Here is a 23,256-nt window from a genome sequence, read left to right as displayed (position 1 = left end):
TCACGGTTTTTCATACTTTCTATCAACTCTAAAGCAGGACTTGCAGGTTTTCAGGTCAGGTCAAGTCGAGTGGGTTTTTACTGTCATTCCTCTATATAGCTTGTATACATTGGAACGAAATGACGCTCGTTCCGGTGCAACACGGAACAATACGCAAGACTACACAAAGTGCAAATGCACAACAGTGTGAGACGAGTGCAAAACAATAAATACACAGGACAATAGATAAACGGAACATGGACTGTAAACATGGACTGTAAACCCTAGACATGGACTGTAAACTGTAAACTGTGAACATGGACTGTAAACCCTAAACATGGACTGTAAACTGTAAACTGTGAACATGGACTGTAAACCCTAAACATGGACTGTAAACTGTAAACTGTGAACATGGACTGTAAACCCTAAACATGGACTGTAAACTGTAAACTGTGAACATGGACTGTAAACTGTAAACATGGACTGTAAACTGTAAACTGTAAACATGGACTGTAAACTGTAAACTGTGAACATGGACTATAAACTGTAAACCCTAAACATGGACTGCAAACTATAAACCCTAAACATGGACTGTAAACTGTAAACATGGACTGTAAACTGTAAACTGTAAACATGGACTGTAAACTGTAAACTGTGAACATGGACTGTAAACTGTAAACTGTGAACATGGACTGTAAACTGTAAACTGTAAACATGGACTGTAAACTGTAAACTGTAAACATGGACTGTAAACTGTAAACTGTGAACATGGACTATAAACTGTAAACCCTAAACATGGACTGCAAACTATAAACCCTAAACATGGACTGTAAACTGTAAACATGGACTGTAAACTGTAAACTGTGAACATGGACTGTAAACTGTAAACTGTGAACATGGACTGTAAACTGTAAACTGTGAACATGGACTGTAAACTATGAACATGGACTGTAAACTGTAAACATGGACTGTAAACTATAAGCTATTATGAAATGTAGCAGTTCCATAGTATAGAGTGATGGATGCAGCTATGTAAAGTGCAGTGTGCAGTAGTACTGAGTCTTACTGGGTTAGAGCATGTGCACTGGTGGCTAGGATTAGTGCGGTTAGCCCAGGTGAGCATTGGGAGTCAGCAGGGTTTTGAGTAATCTGACTGCCTCAGGGAAGAAACTGTTGCGGAATCTGCCTGTGGTGGCATGGATGCTCCTGTACGTTCTGCCAGATGCCAGGAGGGTGAATAGTCCATGAAAAGCGTGAGAGGGGTCGTCTGCGATACTGGTGGCTTTTGCGGATGCAGTGGTTGTTGAAGGAGGTGTCGATGGTGGGTAGAGAGACCCTGATGATCTTTTCAGCTGTCCTCACAATCCGCTGTAGAGTCTCACGGTCGAAGGCTGTGTAGTTCCCGTACCACACAATGAGACAGCTGGTCAGGACGCTTTCAATCATCCCTCTGTAGAAGGAGGTGAGGATGGGAGGGGTTTGGAGTTTGGAGTTTGGCTTTTTTCAGCCACCACAGGAAGTGGACATGCTGCTGGGCCTTCTTGACTAGGCAGGTGGTGTTAAGAGTCCAGGAGAGGTCCTCAGTCATGTGCACACCAAGAAACTTGGAGCTTTTGACTCTCTCCACGGTTGTTCCATTGATGTGCAGCGGTGAGTGGTCCGCTTGGGTTCTCCTGAAGTTGACAATTATCTCTCTAGTCTTATCAACATTAAGAGATAGATTGTTGTCTCTACACCTGGTTCACCTCCTCCCTGTACGCTGGATCATCATTGTTGCTGATGAGGCCCACAACTTTGTAGTGTCATCAGCAAACTTGATGATGTGATTAAAACTCAAAACAACTGGTCCAAGAGTGTTTCAGCGGGATGGTCTCGGTTCCGATCCAAACAAACTCTAGCGTGGTTCAATTGCAGTGAGAAAATCAATTCGACTCTGAATCAACTCGGGTGCAGGAAGTGAATCCATTTGAACTGAAGCTTTTTTTCCCTGCTAGACTGATCCATGATCTCCATGCTCAGGAGATGGATTTGATTAAATGCACCTAGTGAGGGTTTGTTCACCTTTTTTGCTATTTCTTTTTATCAAAACAAACCAAACCAAATAGCGAATGAATCAAAAGTATCAAATTTCGTTCCGATTCAAATTCGCCAAGGTGTAAAAACACCCTTAGGTTGCAGGGTCAGCTTCAAATTCCGAAAGCGTAGCAAAGTTCTACCAACTATGAATCAAAGCCAAGTTAGCATGATTGTTTTTCGCGAAACACCGCCTGCTAACCTCCGGTTATTATTAGCGTTCTGTGGAAGTTGAAGTATTCCTTTAAACCAGCATCAATTGAAAGTTCCAACACCAAACCTCACCACTCAGACCTTCTTAAAATCCCTTAGAGCCTCTATCACACATGCATGGAGAATTCCTCTCCCATTCTCTTTCTCTCTGTCTGTCTTTCCTCTGACCCCTGCTCTTGCATGCCCGGTCCTCTTTTGTAGGGAAAAAGAGAGAAATGTATGAGCATCCTGTCTACTGCTTGGCGTCACAAGTGATGGATTTAACCATTCGTGAGTACCTGCCCTCATCCTCCACCAGTCCATGCCTATTCTCCTGCCTTTCCTCATCACTGTCAGCACCTCACCTGGCTTTTCCACACTCCAACCCTCTGACCAATAACATCCTGTCACTCTTTTTGCTTGCCTTTTTTTTTTTAATAAATAAAAAAACAAACTCTCCTTGTCTGGCTGAGTCGAGCGTTAAATATTCAGCCAGTCAGTCCGTCCACCTCTATCAGTCTCCCGTGTTTGTTTGGAGCTTCTGGCGCTATATCTGTTAGCTTTTTATTTATTTATTTTTTGGTTCCTCTTGCTGACTTGTGCATTTCCTGTCTGTTGCGATTTGAATGCATTTTTACTTTTGCTTCTGTTTGACTTCCCACCTTCGCACCTCAGCCATGTCACAAGCTTTTCGACAGAGGTCAGGTACTGTATGAAACCTGCACACCGGTTCGCTCAGGGGACTGAACTAGGAGAACTCAAAGATCTAGAGGTTTTTTATATATGCCTATACATCGGGTCTGTCCGTGTGTTCAAACCATGACTACAGTTGCTTTTTGTTTGCTTTTTTCTTGTTTGTTTTTTTTTACTGCGTGTCTTCACGGTCTACCGTTTGGTATCACTGTCTGTCTCACATCAGTACGTTAATGTCGTTAAGCGTCAATCTCTTTTCTGTATTCTCACCTCTGAAAAGCACCACGGGTCAAGTTTTGTCTTCAGGCGACCTTCTACTCTTTCTCTGTTATTCTGTCTGTCTTCTCTTGCCCTGTCTCTCTTATCCTCCGACTTTAGCCTCTGAAAATGGAACGGCGGCTGACTATCTCTCTTCTTCTACCCTTTTCCTCCCCTCTTTCTCTCTTTTATTCTCTTTGTTCTCTAGTTGAGAAATCTCAGAAGGATCAGAAGGATCCAGGTGAACCCTTTTGTTTGACTAGCTACTAAAAAAAAAAAAAAAGGAGCATTCCCTGTCCAGACTTGGACATAACCAGCTCACAGCGTTGCTCGAGCACTGCCTGAAAAAGCCACAGCAATGCTGCGATGGTGTTATGCTAACCTCCGCTAGTTCCCCATCTCTAAATGTTTACAGATAAAAAATCAAATAGCTAGAGTAAAAGAAACTGATTAAAATCATAGGGGATGGGAGGGAATGTCTCGAACCATGATACTGCTTCATCCCTTTAACTTTAACATGTACAGCCCTGTAATGAAAACTAATCTTAGACAGTAGTTCTACAGTGCTGTAAAAAAAAAAAAAAAAGTATTGGCCCCCCACCCCACCCCACCCCATTCGTTTTTTCATGTTCCCGTTGTCTAAAATGACATATTCTTCAAACCATGCAGTGTGACAATTAAGCAAAAATAGTGCGAAGCAGTTCGGGGGGTGAATACTTATTCACAGCATTGTATTATATACTAAGTAAAACCAGGCTGTAACAATTTAATTCTACATCAGACTTGTAGAATTAAATCATATCTCCTGTGCATTCCTTTAAAAAACAAAAAAAATGTTCAAAACAAGGAAGGTGCCTTTGCGTAATCTGCAAATTGGGTCATTTTATTTAGCGTTCATATTCAAGTCACTTCATGCTAGAAATAGATCTGCGTGAAGTCTGCTTCTTCATCACCCCTCTCTGTTGTGTGTGAAATACCCGATTTGGCACAGCAAGGCATTTCTTCTGCACTAGGTCTGAAGGTGTTTTGTACTATGGATCACGCTTTCATTTTAACCCTTTGAACCAGAACCAGTTTGAGTCTAGCATCCAATTCAGGGCTCTTTACAAGGCAGGTGTACGGTTAAAGGGTTAACTGGAAAGTCGGCAGTGTGTGGAGTGGATTCTGTGATGGAGACTCATTGGCTGAGAGGAGTGAGGATTTGGTCATATCGGTGTTCTTAAAAATCACACGTTAACAAGGACACCAAACACTGACGTTTCTGTTCGTTTCGTTTCGTCCAAGCAGAACTGGATCACGAAACGCGATCGCAAAACAGTGTGACGCATAAATATACACTCAGCAGGCAGTTTAATAGGAACACCTAGTTCATCCAGCAGCGTGATGCATAAAATCATGCGGATACAGGTCGAGAGCGTCAGTTAATGCTCACATCAGAAATCAGCATGGGGGGAAACGTGACTAGATTGGTTTGGTCGAGTATTTCAGAAATAGAAACTTTGCACCGAATGGTGCGAGAAACAAAAAAACATCCAGCGAGCGACTGATTCAAGCGGACGAGGAGGCTCTGGCAACTCAAATATCATCTCTTTACAACCGTGTTAAGCTGAAAAGCACCACAACACGCTGAACCTTGACGCCGATGGGCTACAATAGCAGAAGACCACATTGAGTCCCACTTCTGTCCGTCAAGAACAAGACTCTGAGGCTACAGTGAGTACAGATTCACCCACAGATTGGAAAAACTGTAGCGATGAAAAAAGGCTTTCTGAAATACTCAATCCTGACCTCATTCTGATGTTTGATGTGAGCATTAACTAAAGCTCTCGACCTGTTATCTGAAGAGGTTTGTGCATGGAAATAATTGCATGAAAGAGCAGGTCTATGGGTGTTCCTATTAAAGTGGCTGGTGAGTGTGTGCTCAGTTAGGTTTCCACAATCACTCTTCTCAGTCAATACCCTGGTCTTATTACCATATTAACAATCCGTCATTGACCTCTTTGTTCATTAATGTCTATTTACTTTGCAACACCACCTCCATGATGTTGGATCTCATTAGATGGAACATTCCCATAATGCTCGGTGTCTTATGTGTAAACATTCTGCTTAAAAATACAAGAGTTTTTTTTAATTAAAAAAAAAAAAGAAGCATTCATCAGGGAGCAGTAACTTTAACCTTAACACTCCCGGACTTTATTTCATTTTAGAAGTGAGATGCAGATGAAGGGCTGATTATCAGAGAGAAACAGAGTGAAGAGATTAGCGAGCACAGCTTCCTGCACGTGCCGAGCATTCTGCATGATAACTGTAACATACTTTTTCTTTTTTTTTTCTGCTTTAATTTGACTCATTACACTTTGCATTTTTCTTTATGACAAAATCTGATCATTTTTTGGAAAGAGCATTAGATTTGAGATTTTCAGCTTTTTAAAATAACACAAGTGCCTAGGTAATAAAATTAACCCTTTTCTGCATAAATTATGTAAAACCCCATTTTACATTTTTCTCTTTTCTTTTCTTTTTTTTTTTTTTTGCTTTTAGATTTGTTTTTACTTAATATTAATATATAAAATAATTAATAATTACTATATTTTAAGATTTTTTTACTTAATAAATTTAAATATAATTTTTTTAATCATTAATAATGATACAATTTATTCATTTTTAACAAAATATTGCAACAGTCCTGACAAACCTTATATGTAGTTTAGGACTGTTGAAAAGGACAGTGTTTTTTTTTTCAAAAAACTTTTTTTTTTTTTTTTTTTTAACCTAAAGATGTTAATTGTAGTATATCTGGCAAAAATAAATAAATAAATAAATCATTTGGGATTTTGTGTAGAACAATTGAACAAGTATACCAGAGGCATATACCAGGAGACCGGACACTGTGCATGAAAGGGTTAATGCATATTGCAGTTTTAAATTAGACATAGCTCACTGCTTGTATTTTAGAGAATTGTCAGGATTTTAAAGAAATGTTGATTGTGAAATTCTATTGATTTCAAATTTTTACATAGACAGTGGTCTCAAGCGTACAGTAGCTGCAGTTATAGAAGAATAGCCAGAAGGAAGGTTTTAGGTGTGTGTGTGTGTGTGTGCGTGTGTGCGTTATGTCTGTGCCCTGTTAACAGTTTTGCCCTTGTGCCTCAGAGAATGTAGGCCGCTTAATTACGCCTGCCAAAAAACTGGAGGACACTCTCCGCCTGGCCGAGCTGGTCATCGAGGTGCTGCAACAGAACGAGGAGCATCACGCAGAGGTGAGTTTCACACATAACGTGCTCGGTGTCAAAAATACAGTACATATAGTCACAAGAGTGCACAAACTTATGCACATCCACAGGATCTCACTACTATAAATCATAAATAAAACGTTTCTTTTTTTTTTTCCTTTCTAAAATCACAAGCCGATGCAGGCTCAGGCTCAGGACGGTAACTGGTATGGAGTTACAGATCATTCTCTAAAGGTGCATTTCCACCGAGTTTCTGGAATTTTCCGGACGTTCCTGAACGAGAATTCCTAAAGCACTCCTTACAGCCATGACTCAACAGATTGTGAAACGTATCTTGGACTAGATTTTGAAACACAAAATCATGGACTGTCCCTGTAATAAAAACCAAAAGACGTATTTAAAGAATTTATTGACAAGTAATCACCATTCCGTCGCATGTTTGTAGCATCAAGCTAACTGAAAACGTTGTATTTGTTTGTTTGCAATTTTAGTCAAATGAAATGTTGGCTTCGTGTGTCTCGGCATTATTTAAATAATAAAAAATAGTACTAGACTGTCCAGCGATGGTTAGAAGTCTGGCTTATGAACGATACAAATAGCAACTGAGGACAAACAGAAAGAAATGGCATAAACATATTAGCGAGACACTGGTGTTTACATCGGAGGTGGTAAAAGTAGCCAAGTTGTTTATTTGTTTATTTATTTTTTTTAACTCAATCAAAGTAGAAATGTATAAACTTAAATAAATAGTGTGGTAAATCTTTAAATTCTTCATTCTGGTTAAAGTAGAAAAGTATACCCTCTTAAATTTACCTCAAGTAAAAAGCACACGATGATATCGGCTTCAAATTACACACTGATTTTAGTTCCTGGTGGTAAATTAGTGCTTCTTTAATTTACCATAAGAAAACATTAGCTAAGTCTAACTAACAACACCTTTATTCCTAATCTCTCACATTAGCTAGCACCGTGTTTAATAACTCTGCCAATACTAGCCGAATGCTAATAGCTAATCTCAATATAATGGTCACGTATCTGTTAAAGGTGAAATTTCTTAGGATTTTAGATCCTTGAAGCTGTCTGATGCTACAGTGAGAAATGTAGTGAACTACATCTAGTGTGAAGAAAACATTTTTCTTTAGAAATGTATTTGTAAGTAAGTAATTGTACTCGGTTACTTTCCACAGTTAGAGCTCTTTGAGACCATTTTTGTTGTTGTTGTTGTTGTTGCCATTTAAAAAAAATACATGTTAAATAGATACTCAATGCAAAGTTTTATTTATTTTATTTTTTATCTGCCACTTGAGTTGAAATTCAGTACAGAAAATCCCACCGCAATAGTTCCTGGCCAGCGTGAATTACAAGAAGACTCCTTTGGTAGAAATACGCCTAGAGTTCCTGAAAAGGTTCCTGGTTTCCTGCGAGGGGAACGCACCGTATCATTTCCCACTAGGCAAAACATCCTTCAGTGCAACACACATTCGAGATATTTATTCCTTTCTGAATGAATTGACAGTCTTTTGATTCTGTAGAGCTGCTGACTTGATACTGAAGACGATCTGTTGCTTAAATGTTCATCAAATGCAAACCGTTTTCCCGAACAGACGCTGAATTTGTGTAACTCTGGTACGTTTTTTTATTTTTATTTTTATTTTAAATCGACCAGTACCATAAATCACTGCTGCATGCTTCCTGTGAGCGCAAATCAATCCGACTCAAGTGTTCCTGAAGGTCCACAACACTTCACAGCCATTCGGACTGTCATTAAAACATTTAAATGATTCAATTATAACATCTTTTAAAGTGCTGTGAAACTTCAGGACTTCGGCCTCGCTAAAATATAACCAGTCGCAGCATTTATTTCTCTCACACATCACGGTCTCATTGTGCTCTTAATGTACAGCGATCCGATGATTCAAGCCATCTTATTATTTCTTATGATTTGTTTTTAATTCCTCAAAAATGGGTTGAGCAACAGTGTATGCTTACTGAAATATTAATGAGTAGTAACCGTCGTCTTGCTTTGGGAAAGACTGCAGGTCTGATACGATGCTCCAGAAGGAAAAGCATGTTCTCCTGCCATTTTTGAGCGCTGGATGCATGAACAAAATGTTATGAGATACTTTTGGTGTAATGAAACATCAGAAGAGTATCATCTATCGTTTTCCCATTCTTGCTTTTAGGGGTGTGATGGTATGTCGATTTGGTAGTATGCACTCTTGGAAAAAGAGAAAGAAAAAAGAAACCTTCAGGGTTTTTAAGGTGGTTATTCAAGCTTTGTGAAAGGATTCTACTTGGAGCCTCTTGTGAAAAGGTCATAGGTTTTCCCAGATAATAACGTTATACACAATGATTGTAGAGTTCTAGATTTTACCTTTTAAAAAAAAATTTTTTTTTTAAAAAGTGTACCATGCTAACGGACATAGGTATACTGTTAATTTAGTGCTATAGTAGTACAAATAATGACATTCTTTGCTTTAATTCAATTTTTTTTTTTTTACTGATTTTATATATTTGCTTTTGTTTTATTGGTTTGTTCAATTTCATTTCTTTTCTTTTTTTTTATTTCTTTGTTTTTATTCTTTTTTTTTTCTCATTTATTTCTTAACAAAATACTATACTCTATGACATACCATAAAGTATAATACTACCAAACTACTACACGAGACGAAAATCAGATAAATGGCTAAACGCTATTTTGATAAACTAGAAAAAAATCAATAAAAATATTTTTAAAAAATAAAAGAATTCACATGGCTAAACATTAATTAACGATAAAAGACTAATCACTAACAATGGGCTTTCATGCTGTTTCACCCCTAATAGCTTTAATCCTCATTATTACTGGAAACTGCCTTCATTTGGAGAAGAAAAAAAAAAAAGAATGTCTTTACACTTAAAGCCCAAACATGATTGTTAGCTTGTCATGAATTACAGAGATGATCAGTAACCTTAATTGTGTTCTCTCGCTGTTTGTCGGGTTGCCTGGACACATGCGAAAGGGTAAAGAGGTATGTTAAAAGGTCTAAGAAGAGCCCCCATGACCCCTTCAAACCCATCTCCTCCCCTGCATGCCCACTACTTCCCTAGCTTTGGACGAAGGGTTTATATTCACCCTCCTCTCCTACCCCTCTCCCCAAACCCACCCTCTTCTATATAGAAGTAATTCCTGTTGTATTCTGGGGCATTAACCAAACTGCTTGCGTGGGCACGAGTGCCAGACGGACGGCTGCTTCTGCTGCCCTGAAGCGGCTCCTGACGAGCCCTCTGAAAATGAAACCGAGCTCATTTTCATAGACGTCGTCTTGCACAACCCTCCCAATGCCCCCCCCCCCCTTCCCCTTCTTTTGCTCTGGGCAGTAAAATCACAAGTGTTGACTTCTCATCCTGTAATTACAGTCATTCTATCGCCACAGAAACATTGCAATCGGATTCTAGAGGAGGGAAATCAACACTGCAGATTTTACCGTGTTCTTCTGCTCCAACCTGGTGCAGCCCATCACCATGATGTACCATGTTCCAGTACTAACTCTCGATTTATCTTCATTTATTGACTTGCTGTACATGCACCAGGTAATTAGCAGACCACGCTCACGTCGGTGTCGAGTTTTCTTTTCTTTCCTGCAAAGCATCTAAAAGGAACGCTGTGTAAATGACCCCCTACATAACCCTTTCATTCATCCGACATGTTTTTTTTTTTTTTGTTTTTTTTTTTGCAAGACGTGCAAGACATGTCGTGACAGCAGATCATTCTTATCAGCAGCAGAGCAATCTCGGCCATGTCGTTTCCACCAAAGCAACTAGTGCGAAAATGAATGAAAAGATCTGTTCCTTTTCAATGTAAATTCTGAATACATTTCTGAATATCCTGGAGCTGGAGACTGAATCTGCTGCATGATGGGAATTTTTCTGAGCCAAAAGGGCACTTCCGGGGTGCATGCACGTACACATTCACATCAACAAAGTGTGCATAGAAGTGTCATAGCATTTCACCGTTGTCTCCTCCTCTGCAGAAGCATGTAAGGTGTGTCTAAGCCGTTGACACTTTTAACTCCAAAGGAGACATTTCTACACATTCCTCACCCTTCTGAGATCTCACTCTGGTCTCTATGGGCCAACAGTGTGTGTATGTGTGTGTGTGTGTGTGTGTGTGTGTGTGTGTGTGTGTGTTAATGCCGAAAGCTGTGACTGCCTGTGATATAACTGTGTCAAAGCTGTCATAGGTCTGCAGGGATTCATAAAATATGGCACATGTTCTACAAAGTGAGACGTAGAGGCTGTTTATAGATCTTTGGAGACTGATGGTGTGTACCGATCCCAAGAGAAAAACTAGTTTCCGTTGTCATAAGCATTCTGTTATAAGAAAGATAATCCACAATATTGCTTATTATCCTATAGCAGAATGTCGGCACGTGTTTTATTCCTTATCGAATGCCTGTCAATCAAACGTACACCATCATCCATCCTACACTCTGCAGGCATTTGCATGGTGGTCTGACCTCATGGTGGAACATGCAGAGACGTTTCTTTCCCTCTACGCTGTGGACATGGACGCAGCGCTGGAAGTCCAACCTCCAGACAGCTGGGACAGTTTTCCTCTCTTCCAGCTACTGAACGACTACCTGCGGCTCGACTGTAAGAACTCCAGATGTTTTCGTCTATCCTACACTATCCTAGCCCCTGTTTAGGGCGTATTGACAGGTACAGTGCACGATTTGCACGACAGGAAAGAGATAAAGTTGCGGAAAAGTATCAGTCAGGGTTTGCTTGTGAAAAACCTCTCTAGGTAGAGTTACATATTCTTTCCGTTTTTTTAATCACATTAACATTGACCTCCTTTGGCTGACACTTTTATCCAAAGTGACTTAAAAGTGAGACAGGATACAACTGGGCCTCAAGGGTGACGGCTCGAATGAACTCATGACATTCTGCCCAATGCTTTACTCACTGAGCTACCATGCACTGTAGTAACAACAATGGATTTAATTCCATTCTGTGGGATCTGTAAGTTTATTATTTTTGTAACTAAATCCAGATTGATGCTTAATACTATACTTGGATAGCTCTTTGACCTTGTTATTAGGCCAAAGGGCTAGAACCTTCCAGGAATTCCAGGTGTATTCATATTGAGATCACATCACAACGGACGAGATCTCGATACAAGTAATTTAAACTAATTTACGTGAATTCTGATTGCACCAGGACCAATGACTCAGATAGATAGCGGTTCATAAAAGCGCCGAATAGAAATTAGGTCAATGCAAACTGCGTGAAACTGACCAGACTCCCCAACACTTCAACATTATGCACTCTTTTCTATGAAGGGGGGGGGTGAATACTTATGCATTCACAAGTTTTCGATTTGTTAATTTGAACTAATTTTGCAAACTACATTTATTTTTCCACCCACCTCGACATTACAGACTCTTCTGCATATATTCAAGCCGTACAATCCAAATGACGTCCATTCCGTTTCCACACTACAACATGGAAATGTTCGAGATGGGTTGAATCCTTATGCGACGCATAGAAGCCAGTGATAAACTATCAAATTAAAAATGAAATTCCAGATGGACTGTTAAACTCCCATCATGTGTAGTGTTAATAATAACTCCTACATTAATGGCGGACGTGGCGTAGGAGAGCACGGACGCCTGGAGGCCATCTTACATCACTAATGATCTGGAGCGAACAGGGAGCTGTCCGTGGTGCTGAGCCCATCCGCTTCATCCACTCTAGCGCACTAATTATAACGCTGGAATTTTTGCACAGCTTGACAGGTTGTTGTCTGGTAACGTGTTTTCTCAATATGAAACGGCGGTGTGTGGAAAAAGAGACGAGAAAACAAGAGTGGGAGGGATTTGTTTCTTACTAGTTCATTTACTAAATAAATTTATAAATAAATACAATACTTGTGCGAACAGGCAACTAAGCTGGTGTTGGGCTGGAAACCAATATCAAAGGATAGTGAAAAGAATATCAACCAATTGTATTGTGCAATTGGATTTAATGATAAGCAACACTTTACTTAAGGACTTAAGTGTTCATAGGGCTACACGGCACCTATATAAGGCTTTAAGTGACATACACCTGCATAAATATTTCTAATGGCTTATTCCATCTGTTTTGTTGACATAAGATTGCACTCATGACACTCTGGTTTGACGTAATGTTATAGAACGTCATGAGAACTGTCTATGTCAAAATTGCTGAAAACAGCTCAGCTGATGCCCGTTGTAATAAGCCTATTTTAAAGATTTACTTAGGCTTGAGTCACTTATAACAGAGTGTTATTAATGTGAAGTGTTATAACTGGAATACGATACTTTAATTTGAAGTCTTGTTCAGATCCAAAACTTCCAAAGAGTTGGTGTTCTCCTCAGCCTTCCTGCAATTCTCCATCTCTAGCCATGAAAACGAACAAGTGCATGCTCGACCTCAGGGTTTGCTGCATCTGAAAGGTCACTGCACGTTGCCTGTAGGGCTTTCAGCTTAGCTTATATGCTACCAGGCAGGCGCTAAAGCAAGACGCCGTTCAAGCTGCTAATGAGGACTAAAACAGAGCATGACATGCGGCCAAGTGGACAACCGCTTCAGCTCAAGTGGTTAATTGGAAGAGCGCATTCGGGGGGAAGCAAACAAACATGGCTCCTGCTGTGCATGATCGACCTTAAGTTAAACAAGAGAGAGAGAGAAACCGAGAAACCGAGAGAGTTAGCACGTAGTTTCTGTAGTTTCCTTAGCAAACATTTTGTTTTTTCCCGAATGGTTTCAAATCCAGGTAAAACGGATCAGAAAAGGTGTACGATGATTAAAATGGTGGTCTCTGCTCCTCTATAGATAACCTGTGTAACGGGAAATTCCACAAGCACCTGCAGGATCTCTACGCTCCTCTAGTGGTGAGATACGTGGACCTGATGGAGTCCTCCATCGCCCAGTCTATACACCGGGGCTTCGAGCGTGAGTCCTGGGAGCCTGTAAAGTAAGAAGCCCTCCTCTGTTTATACTTTGTTTGTCGTATTCCATCTGAACTTGTGATAAACGATAAATCCGCCAGTTGAACTCGGTATCTCGATGACACACTTATATACGATACTCTCAAGTAATGCGTTCGTTTGAATGCGGCACTGTTTCTCCGATCCCTCACCGTTATCAATATCCTCCCGCTTGCTTGAAACCTGTTTAAAGTCTGTTTTCTGCTCGTTTTTTTTTTTCTCTCCCCCTTCTCTCGAACCATCGTATCGATCTTAACATGCTCTCTTACTGTCGTTGTCATTTCCTGTGTATTTCTCGATCTGATTTTTTTTGTTGTTGTCTTTTTAAAGTATAAAGTCACACTGTGCGATTTCATCTCACTTCACACTGCTTCTTTATTAATTTCTTTCTATTTTCTGCTCATCCACAACATTCTTTCTTGTCTGTCTGTCTGTCTTTTATCACAGGAGTTTAACAAGTAATCTGCCCAATGTCAGCCTTCCAATTGTGAACCTCCAAATGCCCAAAGTTCCAAATCTACCGGTGTCAGTTAATCTGCCACCAGTGCAAATACCTCTCTTTTCCACCCCCAGCTGGATGACGGCCATATCGGACGCAGAGTGTGTAACCAGGGTTTTTTGATTCATGCAAACGTGGCCTTAGGATAACAATAATGTTGATTTATTTTATTTTTTAAAAAAAAAAAGACTACATTGATTTGAGAGACTACAGGCATCAAATTAGTTTTATTTACTAAATACATTTACGTACTGCATTAATTCATGATTTAAATATTTTATATCTATGTTCATCCCAAGGCCACAGCATGGGAACTTAGCTTTAGTCCTACTAAAGATGCTTAAATGATATGTATCTTCATTTCCTGCTCCAAGCATGCAAAAGGAGGAAAGATTTCAAAAAAGTTATAAAACAGCCCAAAGCTTGCATGTGTTTTGATATACTTTTTTTTGCTACATTTTCCCCATCCACTTTCCTCTAATTCTTTTAGCTTTGAGACAGTTCACTCCTTCCCACTAGTTTGCTGAAAGGGGTTCTGCTGGGTTCTATTAGTGGTCTACTCTATTTCCGGGTTCCACGCATACTATAGTTCCTTTGTTCCTAATATTGCGTATAGATAAGGAATGTGTTATGAATGTATTATTTCGCTTACACCAGAGTGCTTTGCCAATGATTACAATCTTTCATTTATTTCTTTAAAACACGTCGTGCATTTTAACGGTTTATAATTCGAGATGATGGATAGTTGTGGAACGTCCGCACCTGCATTATAGCATTGATGGACTTCCATTCGTTCGCTCATTAACTCCTATTCTCTTTCTCTCTCTTTCGCTCTCTCTCTCTCTCTCTCTCTCAGTCACACACAAAAAAGTAAACTTGTCATTTTACTGAGAAACCGGGAAAGCGTAAACGGTTCGGTCCGGAAGACTTTCCTGTGCTGGAAAACGTCGCAAGGCCGTAAATGTTAAATAAATATCTCCAAAACATCACCATATCAATGATTACACATTTTCCTATGTTAAACAAACGTGTTTTTTTATTATTATTATTAAAAATCTATTATTATTAGTCTTAGATTATATAAAGCATCCGCCATACATGTCACTGTGAATGGGTTTTTACTATAGAAACAACATTATACTAGGAAGAGCGCATTAATATAAATCTGTCATTCATCTGTGCGGTTGTACAAAAAGTAGTGCACACCTTCTGACCAATCAGATTCAAGTATTCAATAGCACTGCGATATTAATTCATTCAGTAGGCTATATCACACACCCGGCCTCGTTTATCGAGCCGAATACGAGCGGATTTGCTCGTAAGTCGTTCGCACGCGCGTTCACACAAGAAATTTGGTATACGTGAAAGTCCGGTAAATTCTGAAAAACATCCGTGTGCTATACGTGTTCCTGGATGTGTGTAAAAATTAAGAGTACACACAGCAGAGTACCACAACACGAGCGACTTCGACTCGGATCATTTGCGTGGATTACTTCCACTCCTGTCTCTCAGACTTTACCCCGATTGTTCATTCCGTGCTCTTAGCTGTCTGTACACTTGAGCTTTTATAGAGTTCTGTGGGCGTAACTATATGCAAATGAGCTGTGTCGGGAATACGATTTGAACTTTATGGGCGCTCAGTGTACGCATTCAAGTGCGAAGAATATCAGCGTAGAGTAATAATTGATTATCGAGGACTACAGATTATCAATCAATCAGTCAACACTGTAAAAAATGGAAAGGTCTTCATTGGCACTCACAAAATCCAGTTTTATCCAGTTTTGCAATGAATAGGTGATAGAGAGTGATTGAATGTATTGTATCTTTAAGCTCAATGTGCATGAACATGGTTTGGGGACAAAAAAATGGTGTCTCTCGGGTTTTTTTTCCCAGAAGGTTGAGGGTTCAGGCTTGCTATAGGGTTATTTTTTAGGAACTAATATATATTTTGTATATATTTAAATTGTATGTGTGTGTGTGGCACCCTTCACAAATTTTGAGACTTCTTTAGAGTGTTTTTTTTTTTACTATGTTTAGAGTTCGACGAAATTTTCGTGAAATATATTTATGATTTCTTAAAACTGAGGTGTAAAAATGGTATAGGTGGGAAAAAAAACCCCAGATTTTTTGGGGCTGGCAGGTTTTTCCAGATTACCCCACACTCATATTTATACTCCTTCACTATCCTTCTGGTTTGACCTTTAACCCCTATGCCCTTCTTAACGTGTGATGTCGATCGCTGCGTGCACTGACTGTGTCGGTTTGTGTAGTAACGGTTCGGGGACGTCTGAGGATCTGTTCTGGAAGCTGGACGCTCTGCAGACGTTCATCAGAGACCTGCACTGGCCTGAGGAGGAGTTCGCTAAACACCTGGAGATGAGACTTAAACTCATGTCCAGCGACATGATCGAGTCGTGCGTGAAAAGGTCAGAAATGCAACGACTTGCTTTGATGTAGTCTCACAGTGGCTCTAACTGAGTCTACCGCACTCACCTTCACTGTCTCTCTCTATCTGTCTGTCTGTCTTTCTGTGTCTCTCTGTCTGGGTCTCTCTGTCTGGGTCTCTCTGTCTGGGTCTCTCTGTCTTTCTGTCGCTCTCTGTCTGTGTCTCTCTGTCTGGGTCTCTCTGTCTGGGTCTCTCTGTCTTTCTGTCGCTCTCTGTCTGTGTCTCTCTGTCTGTCTCTGTCTGTGTCTCTCTGTCTGTGTCTGTCTTTCTGTCGCTCTCTTTCTGGGTCTCTCTTTCTGGGTCTGTCTTTCTGGGCCTCTCTTTCTGGGTCTGTCTTTCTGGGCCTCTCTGTCTGGGTCTCTCTCTTTCTGTGTCTCGCTGTCTCTCTCTTTCTATGTCTCGCTGTCTCTCTCTTTCTGTGTCTCTCTGTCTGTCTGCCTGTCTCTCTTTTTGTGTCTCTCTCTGCCTCTCTCTCACGTTTTGTGTCTCTGTCTCTCTTTCTGTGTCTCTCTATTTTCTCTCTCTTTCTGTACCTCTTGGTCTATCTGTCTTTTTCTGTCTCTGTCTCTCTGTCTCTCTCTCTCTCTCTCTCTCTCTCTCTCTGTCTGACTGTCTCTCTGTCTGTCTGCCTGTCTGTCTGTCCGTCTTTCTCTTTCTGTACCTCTCTGTCTGTCTGTCTGTCTCTCTTTCTGTATCTCTCTCTTTCCATCTCTTTCTGTCTGTCTGTCTGTTTCTCTCTCCCTGTCTCTCTCTCTCAGGACGAGGGTGGCGTTTGAAGTGAAGCTGCAGAAGAGCAGTCGGACCACAGACTTCCGCGTCCCTCAGTCCATCTGCACCATGTTTAACGTCATGGTGGACGCCAGAGCCCAGTCTGCCAAACTGTGTGCCATGGAACTCGGCCAGGAGGTAACACACACACACACACACACACACACACACACACACACACACACACACACACACACAACCTTCCTTACTCCTTTCTTACTTATTTTTTGATTTTCTTTCCTATCTTCATTCTTTCTTTCCTTTCCCTCCTTCCCTTTTCCTCTTTGTTTCCATTTAAGTACTCCTTCCTCCTATCTTTTATCTCTATGCACTCCTTCTTTCATTCCATCTTTCTTATCTTCTTTCCCCCTGCCTTCCTTCCTGCTTTCCTTCTTCATTTCCTTCCTTTCTCCCTTCCTTCTTTCCTGCTGTACTTCTTTATTTCCTTCCTTCCTTCCTTCTTTATTTATTTCTATCCACCCATCTATCCTTCCTTCCACCCTCCTTTCCTTCTTACCGTTATTCATTCTCTCCCCTTTTCTTTTCCAATTTTACTTCCTACTTTCTCCCTCCCTCCTGTCCATCTTCCTTCCTCCCTTCTGTCTTTCTTCCTTCCTTATTTGTTTATTTCCACCCATTCCTTCTTCTTTAATACTTCGCTTTCCTCTTCTTTCTTCCTTTTTCCTCTTTTCGTTTTGTTTACGTACTCATTCCACCTGTATTTTTCCCTAAATCTGCTCTTTTTTCACGCCTTCCTTATTCTTCCTTCTTTACTCTTTCCTCCTGCTGAGGACTGTTCTCTCCAGTCAGTCTGTTAACACTCATGCACACACACACAGATGCCCATCAGTCATCATTACATCTTATTATCACTCCGTTTTTTTCATGTTTTAAAAGTACGAGTGGATGTTTGTGTGCTTTTTATGAAAGTTCTGTATTTAGTCTCTCGTCTTTGGAAACCTTGTAGTTTAATCGAAGTTCTCACATTTCGGTTTTCCTTGACTTCTGCCACGTTCTGCGTTTTCACCGTGAAATGTGTCTCCTCTATCTTTCTTCTCTTGTGAAAGTTTGGGTAAGTGTGTCTGACAATTCAATTGAAATCTCACTCCCGGTTCCCAAATGTATAATTAGCGATCGTAGCAGTTTTCCCCGTTCCTCTGACACTCTGACGATTGTTTTGATTCCATTACCATATGTGAGAGCTGCTTCTGAATATACATGTGTTAGAGCTGAGAGCCCTCGCATCGCCGCCACATCTCCAGACAGGTAATAATGATCTGAACTGAATTAATTACCCAGAAGCCCTCTTCACAGCTAGTGAGAAGACAAAGAGATATAGTTTACACGTTTGCCCCGGGGTGGAAAAGCTCCCATCAGCCCATCAGTGTTTAAGAGCAGTGATATCGAGGGGGACGGCATGTTCCTACTTCTCCCATTGTCTCACATGCACTTTGGAGTAGTCGGATTAATAGGAGTCATTCTAATGAATAATAATTTCCTTCGCAGCGACAGTATCACTCTCAAATCGACAACTTCATCGAGGAGACGGTGAAGGAGATGATTACTTTACTGGTGGCAAAGGTACAAAAATAAATCAGTAAACTTCATCTGTTTTACACTATTACTACTTATCACCGTAATTCATAATGATAGATAGATAGATAGATAGATAGACAGACAGATAGACAGATGCACAGATAGATAGATAGATAGATAGATGGATAGACAGACAGACAGACAGACAGACAGATAGATAGATAGATGGACAGATAGACAGACAGACAGATAGATAGATGGATAGATAGACTGACAGATGGATGAATAGATACATGAATGGATAAATAGATAGATAGATAGATAGATAGATAGATACATGGATAGATGGATAGACAGACAGATAGATGGACAGATAGACAGACAGACAGATGGACGAATAGATACATGAATGGATAAATAGATAGATAGATAGATAGATAGATAGATAGATAGACAGATAGACATACAGATAGATAGATGGACGAATAGATAGAGAGATAGATAGATAGATAGACAGACAGACAGACAGATAGATAGATAGATAGATAGATGGATAGATAGATGGATAGATAGATGGACAGACAGATAGATAGATAGATGGACGAATAGATGGATGGATAGATAGAGAGATAGATAGACAGACAGACAGATAGATAGATAGATAGATAGACTGACAGATGGACGAATAGATACATGAATGGATAGATAGATAGATAGATAGATAGATAGATACATGGATAGATGGATAGACAGACAGATAGATGGACAGATAGACAGATAGATAGATAGATAGATAGATAGATAGATAGATAGACTGACAGATGGACGAATAGATACATGAATGGATAAATAGATAGATAGATAGATAGATAGATAGATAGATAGATAGATAGATGGACAGATAGACAGACAGATAGATAGATGGACGAATAGATGGACGGATAGATAGAGAGATAGATAGATAGATAGACAGACAGATAGATAGATAGATGGATAGATAGATAGATAGACTGACGGAGGGACGAATAGATACATGAATGGATAGATAGATGGATAAATAGATAGGTAGACGGATAGATAGATAGATAGATAGATAGATAGATAGATAGATAGATAGAGGGATGAATAGATGGATGGATAGATAGAGAGATAGATAGACAGACAGACAGACAGACAGACAGTCAGACAGATAGATAGATAGATAGACTGACGGACGGACGAATAGATACATGAATGGATAGATAGATGGATAAATAGATAGGTAGATGGATAGATAGACAGACAGACAGACAGACAGACAGACAGATAGATAGATAGATGGACAAATAGATAGATAGATAGATAGACAGATAGATAGACAGACAGATAGATAGATAGATAGATGGACGAATAGATGGATGGATAGATAGAGAGATAGATAGACAGACAGACAGACAGATAGATAGATGGATAGATATATAGATAGATAGATAGATGGACAAATAGATAGATAGATAGATAGATAGATAGATAGATAGATAGATAGATAGATATATAGATAGATAGACAGATAGATAGACAGACAGATAGATGGACGAATAGATGGATAAATAGATAGATAGACGGATAGATAGATAGACAGACAGACAGACAGATAGACAGATAGATAGACAGACAGACAGATAGAAAGATAGATAGATAGATTCATTATTTCTATTGAGAATGATGTGTTTTATATTTTGAATCCAGATCCATGACTCCTGCGTGTTTCTTGTTTTCTCCTTTCTACAGTTTGTGGTGATTTTGGAGAGCGTTCTGGCCAAACTGTCTCGGTACGATGAGGGCACGCTGTTCTCCTCCTTCCTCTCGTTTACTGTAAGAACAATTCCTGCATTAAACACACTATACACATTCAGACATGATGCCATGTTCATGAAATTAATGCACAGGTTGGCTTTTATTTATTTGTTTATTTATTCATTTGCTCCTTCCTTCCTTCCTTCCTTCCATCCTTCCTTTATTTATTTTTTTCTGCCCAGGTTAAATCTTTTATTTACTTGTTTGTTTTCAGCTTCCTTTTTCTTATTTACTTTATTTGCGTGCTTGTTTTTATCCATCCATCCATCCATCCATCTATTCCTTCTTTATTTATTTGTTTATTCTGCATTCCTCCATTCATTATTTATTTATTTATTTATTTTGTTCCGTTGTTCATTCGCATGTTTAGTAATGCGCAGAATGTCTTGTGTTTGTTTTTATTGTTTCTTTTTTCCTTCCTTCCTTAATTCTTCTACTTATTTATTGCTTCCTTCCATGCCATCTTTCATGAATTAATTTTTGTCTATTATATTTTAGTATCTAACATTTATTCTTTTCTTTACTCGCGTACGGTTTTTTTTTTTAAACAGTCTACTATAGTACAGGTGAAATTAGAGAAATAACTCTGTGGGGATTTTATTGTAAGCCTGGACACAGGAACTTATCCTGGATCAGCTCAGTTCCTACATATTCATATACATATTTGGGCCTTTAGCATCAGTCTGGTCATAACGATCCTCTCATTTATCTCTCCATCGCAGGTCAAAGCCGCCTCAAAATACGTGGATGTACCTGTGAGTGAGCTCTTCTCATCCCACCTGAAACCTTTTCAAATTTGGCCATTAACTGTCATCACGTCATTAGTATTATCACTACAGTGTGCGTTAAGCTCATCCTCATTAGTGTTCGTGTTTTCTTTCCTGACTGATTACGGGCTCATTATTATGAGCTGACAGTCTGTTGGCAGCAGCGAGGTCTACAGATGGCTGTCTCTTACCTCCAAATGGCCATTCATATGCATGTGAGGCGAGCGGCGTGGCCGGCTATGTGGTCCTCTCTCTCCCTCTCTCTCACTCGCTCTCTCTCTACGTTTCTCCATCTCTCGCTCTCTCTCTCTTGCTCTCTGCTAGCAGACAGTGCAATGTGTGTGTTGTGCAACAAAAGCGTGTGTCGTGAGGCTGCCGTGGGGTCCGAATCGTTACATCCTGCATTCAGTATCGCATCACGGCACTCCCTTTAACTGCCAAGATGTTCAGGGTACAAAACAATTCCTGTCGATGCGCTCTCTCTCTTTCTCCCTCTCTCTCTCTCTATCTCTCTCGTGCCCTCGGGGCGAAAGAGCTTTGTGTTTCCATGGTAATTGTTTGCTTAATGCACAAAATAAAATTACGTATGAAAAAACACACACACACACACACACACACACACACAGAGTGCTCATTTGCACCCCCGAAAGTATCTGCCGAGGTGTGAAGTAAGTTCAATTTGCAGCTACTGACAATTACCAATTCTGATGACCTTCTGATGCCCGCTGGCAGAACGGAGACATTTCATTTAGCGTGGAGACGAAGCAAACAAAAGAGTTCACCGTCTTACATTGTCCCCGTTTCTCTTAACACTTCCAGAGTCATATTTTCTCCGTAATTGCTAATACTACTTTGTTAATTCTTTTCCCTGCAGATCATGACAGCTCATTTAACTGAAGCCAAACATTTGTTTTTATTATTATTATTATGATTATTATTAATAATATTATATTTCATTTATTTATTTATGTCCCTTTCTCTGTTTGTGTGTTTTGTAGAAACCTGGCATGGATGTAGCCGACGCCTACGTGACGTTCGTCCGCCACTCTCAGGACATCTTGCGGGATAAGGTCAATGAGGAGATGTACATAGAAAGATTATTTGATGTAAGTAAATGCTGCTTTAGCTCCTCCTCTGGAAAAGGAAACATCTAAAGAGGAGGAGGTCCTGTAAAGTGTGACACGACAACCAGCTAGGAGGGATAGGTCACGTTTTGAGACCTACATCTTCCTCTTCCTCTCTTCCCCTTGTTCATTAATACTGCCTTTTCTAAGTGTCTCTTTGCTCTTTGACCGAGTCTGCAGCTTTCTTTTCCCCTCCCTTTTTGCTCTGTGCTTGCTCTTTAACCCTTTTCTCTCTCGTGTGCTGCTCTCTGAGAAAAAAAAAAAAGCAAGCTGTTGTAATTTTGCTCTTTGCTCCTTTCTGTGTTCGCCTTTCAGACTCATGATGTGTTTTAGGGAAAATTCAGTCCCCCAACCCCCCCCACCCGTCACACCGTCCTATTACCCCCCCCCCCCCCCCCAAAAAAAAAATCTATATATATATATTAAAAAATTGTGCAAGTGCTTATAGTGTTAATTCTTCAATTAGAATATGGGATGTGACGTGACCTTGATGAGTCGGTGTTATAAACGAGATTGAAAGCAAAAGATTTTAAGAAAAGCAGACTATTTTCGACTGGATGTAGTCCGTCGGCCGAAACATGTTCGATGACGTTTGATGATCACGTATCATGATGGCTGACGTCAGCTTCTTTAGCCTTGCACTGGAGCTCTGGAGCGAAATAACTCTCACCGAATCGGAATTTCAAACTGCTGCGTCACAGGGCAGCGTGACACACTCGGAGGAAAGAGCTATCAGCCCTCTTCCTCATACACAAGCTCACAGATGCCCACGATCGACTAGTGTCGGCCCGATTGACAGGTGACAGAGAGGCTACGCTACCAATTTTACTCCCTTGGATCCATGTGGGATGATTTGT

General features: G+C 40.1%; 1 protein-coding gene across 5 annotated transcripts in view; it reads left to right on the top strand.

Annotated features, from left to right (window-relative positions):
- The window catches only part of cadpsa (Ca2+-dependent activator protein for secretion a), a 140,051-nt gene that overhangs the window by 100,985 nt on the left and 15,810 nt on the right, over positions 1-23,256 (top strand). For 2 of the 5 annotated variants that reach the window (XM_053673954.1, XM_053673955.1), the window contains 11 exons: positions 3,404-3,436; positions 6,349-6,455; positions 10,907-11,063; positions 13,269-13,410; positions 13,871-14,023; positions 16,193-16,348; positions 17,127-17,274; positions 18,643-18,717; positions 20,443-20,526; positions 21,231-21,263; positions 22,274-22,381. In XM_053673954.1, the coding sequence (XP_053529929.1) occupies positions 3,404-3,436; positions 6,349-6,455; positions 10,907-11,063; positions 13,269-13,410; positions 13,871-14,023; positions 16,193-16,348; positions 17,127-17,274; positions 18,643-18,717; positions 20,443-20,526; positions 21,231-21,263; positions 22,274-22,381 (1,196 nt within the window). Of the gene's footprint in view, positions 1-2,466; positions 2,536-3,403; positions 3,437-6,348; positions 6,456-10,906; positions 11,064-13,268; positions 13,411-13,870; positions 14,024-16,192; positions 16,349-17,126; positions 17,275-18,642; positions 18,718-20,442; positions 20,527-21,230; positions 21,264-22,273; positions 22,382-23,256 lie in introns of all 5 variants that reach the window. The other 3 variants (XM_053673956.1, XM_047149629.2, XM_017450609.3) reach the window with 3 other exon arrangements.

Source organism: Ictalurus punctatus, chromosome 21 (genome assembly GCF_001660625.3).
Source record: "Ictalurus punctatus breed USDA103 chromosome 21, Coco_2.0, whole genome shotgun sequence".
Classification (NCBI taxonomy): Eukaryota; Metazoa; Chordata; class Actinopteri; order Siluriformes; family Ictaluridae; genus Ictalurus; species Ictalurus punctatus.
Note: the sequence above shows the minus strand (reverse complement) of the source record. Positions and strands in the feature narration are given on the sequence as shown.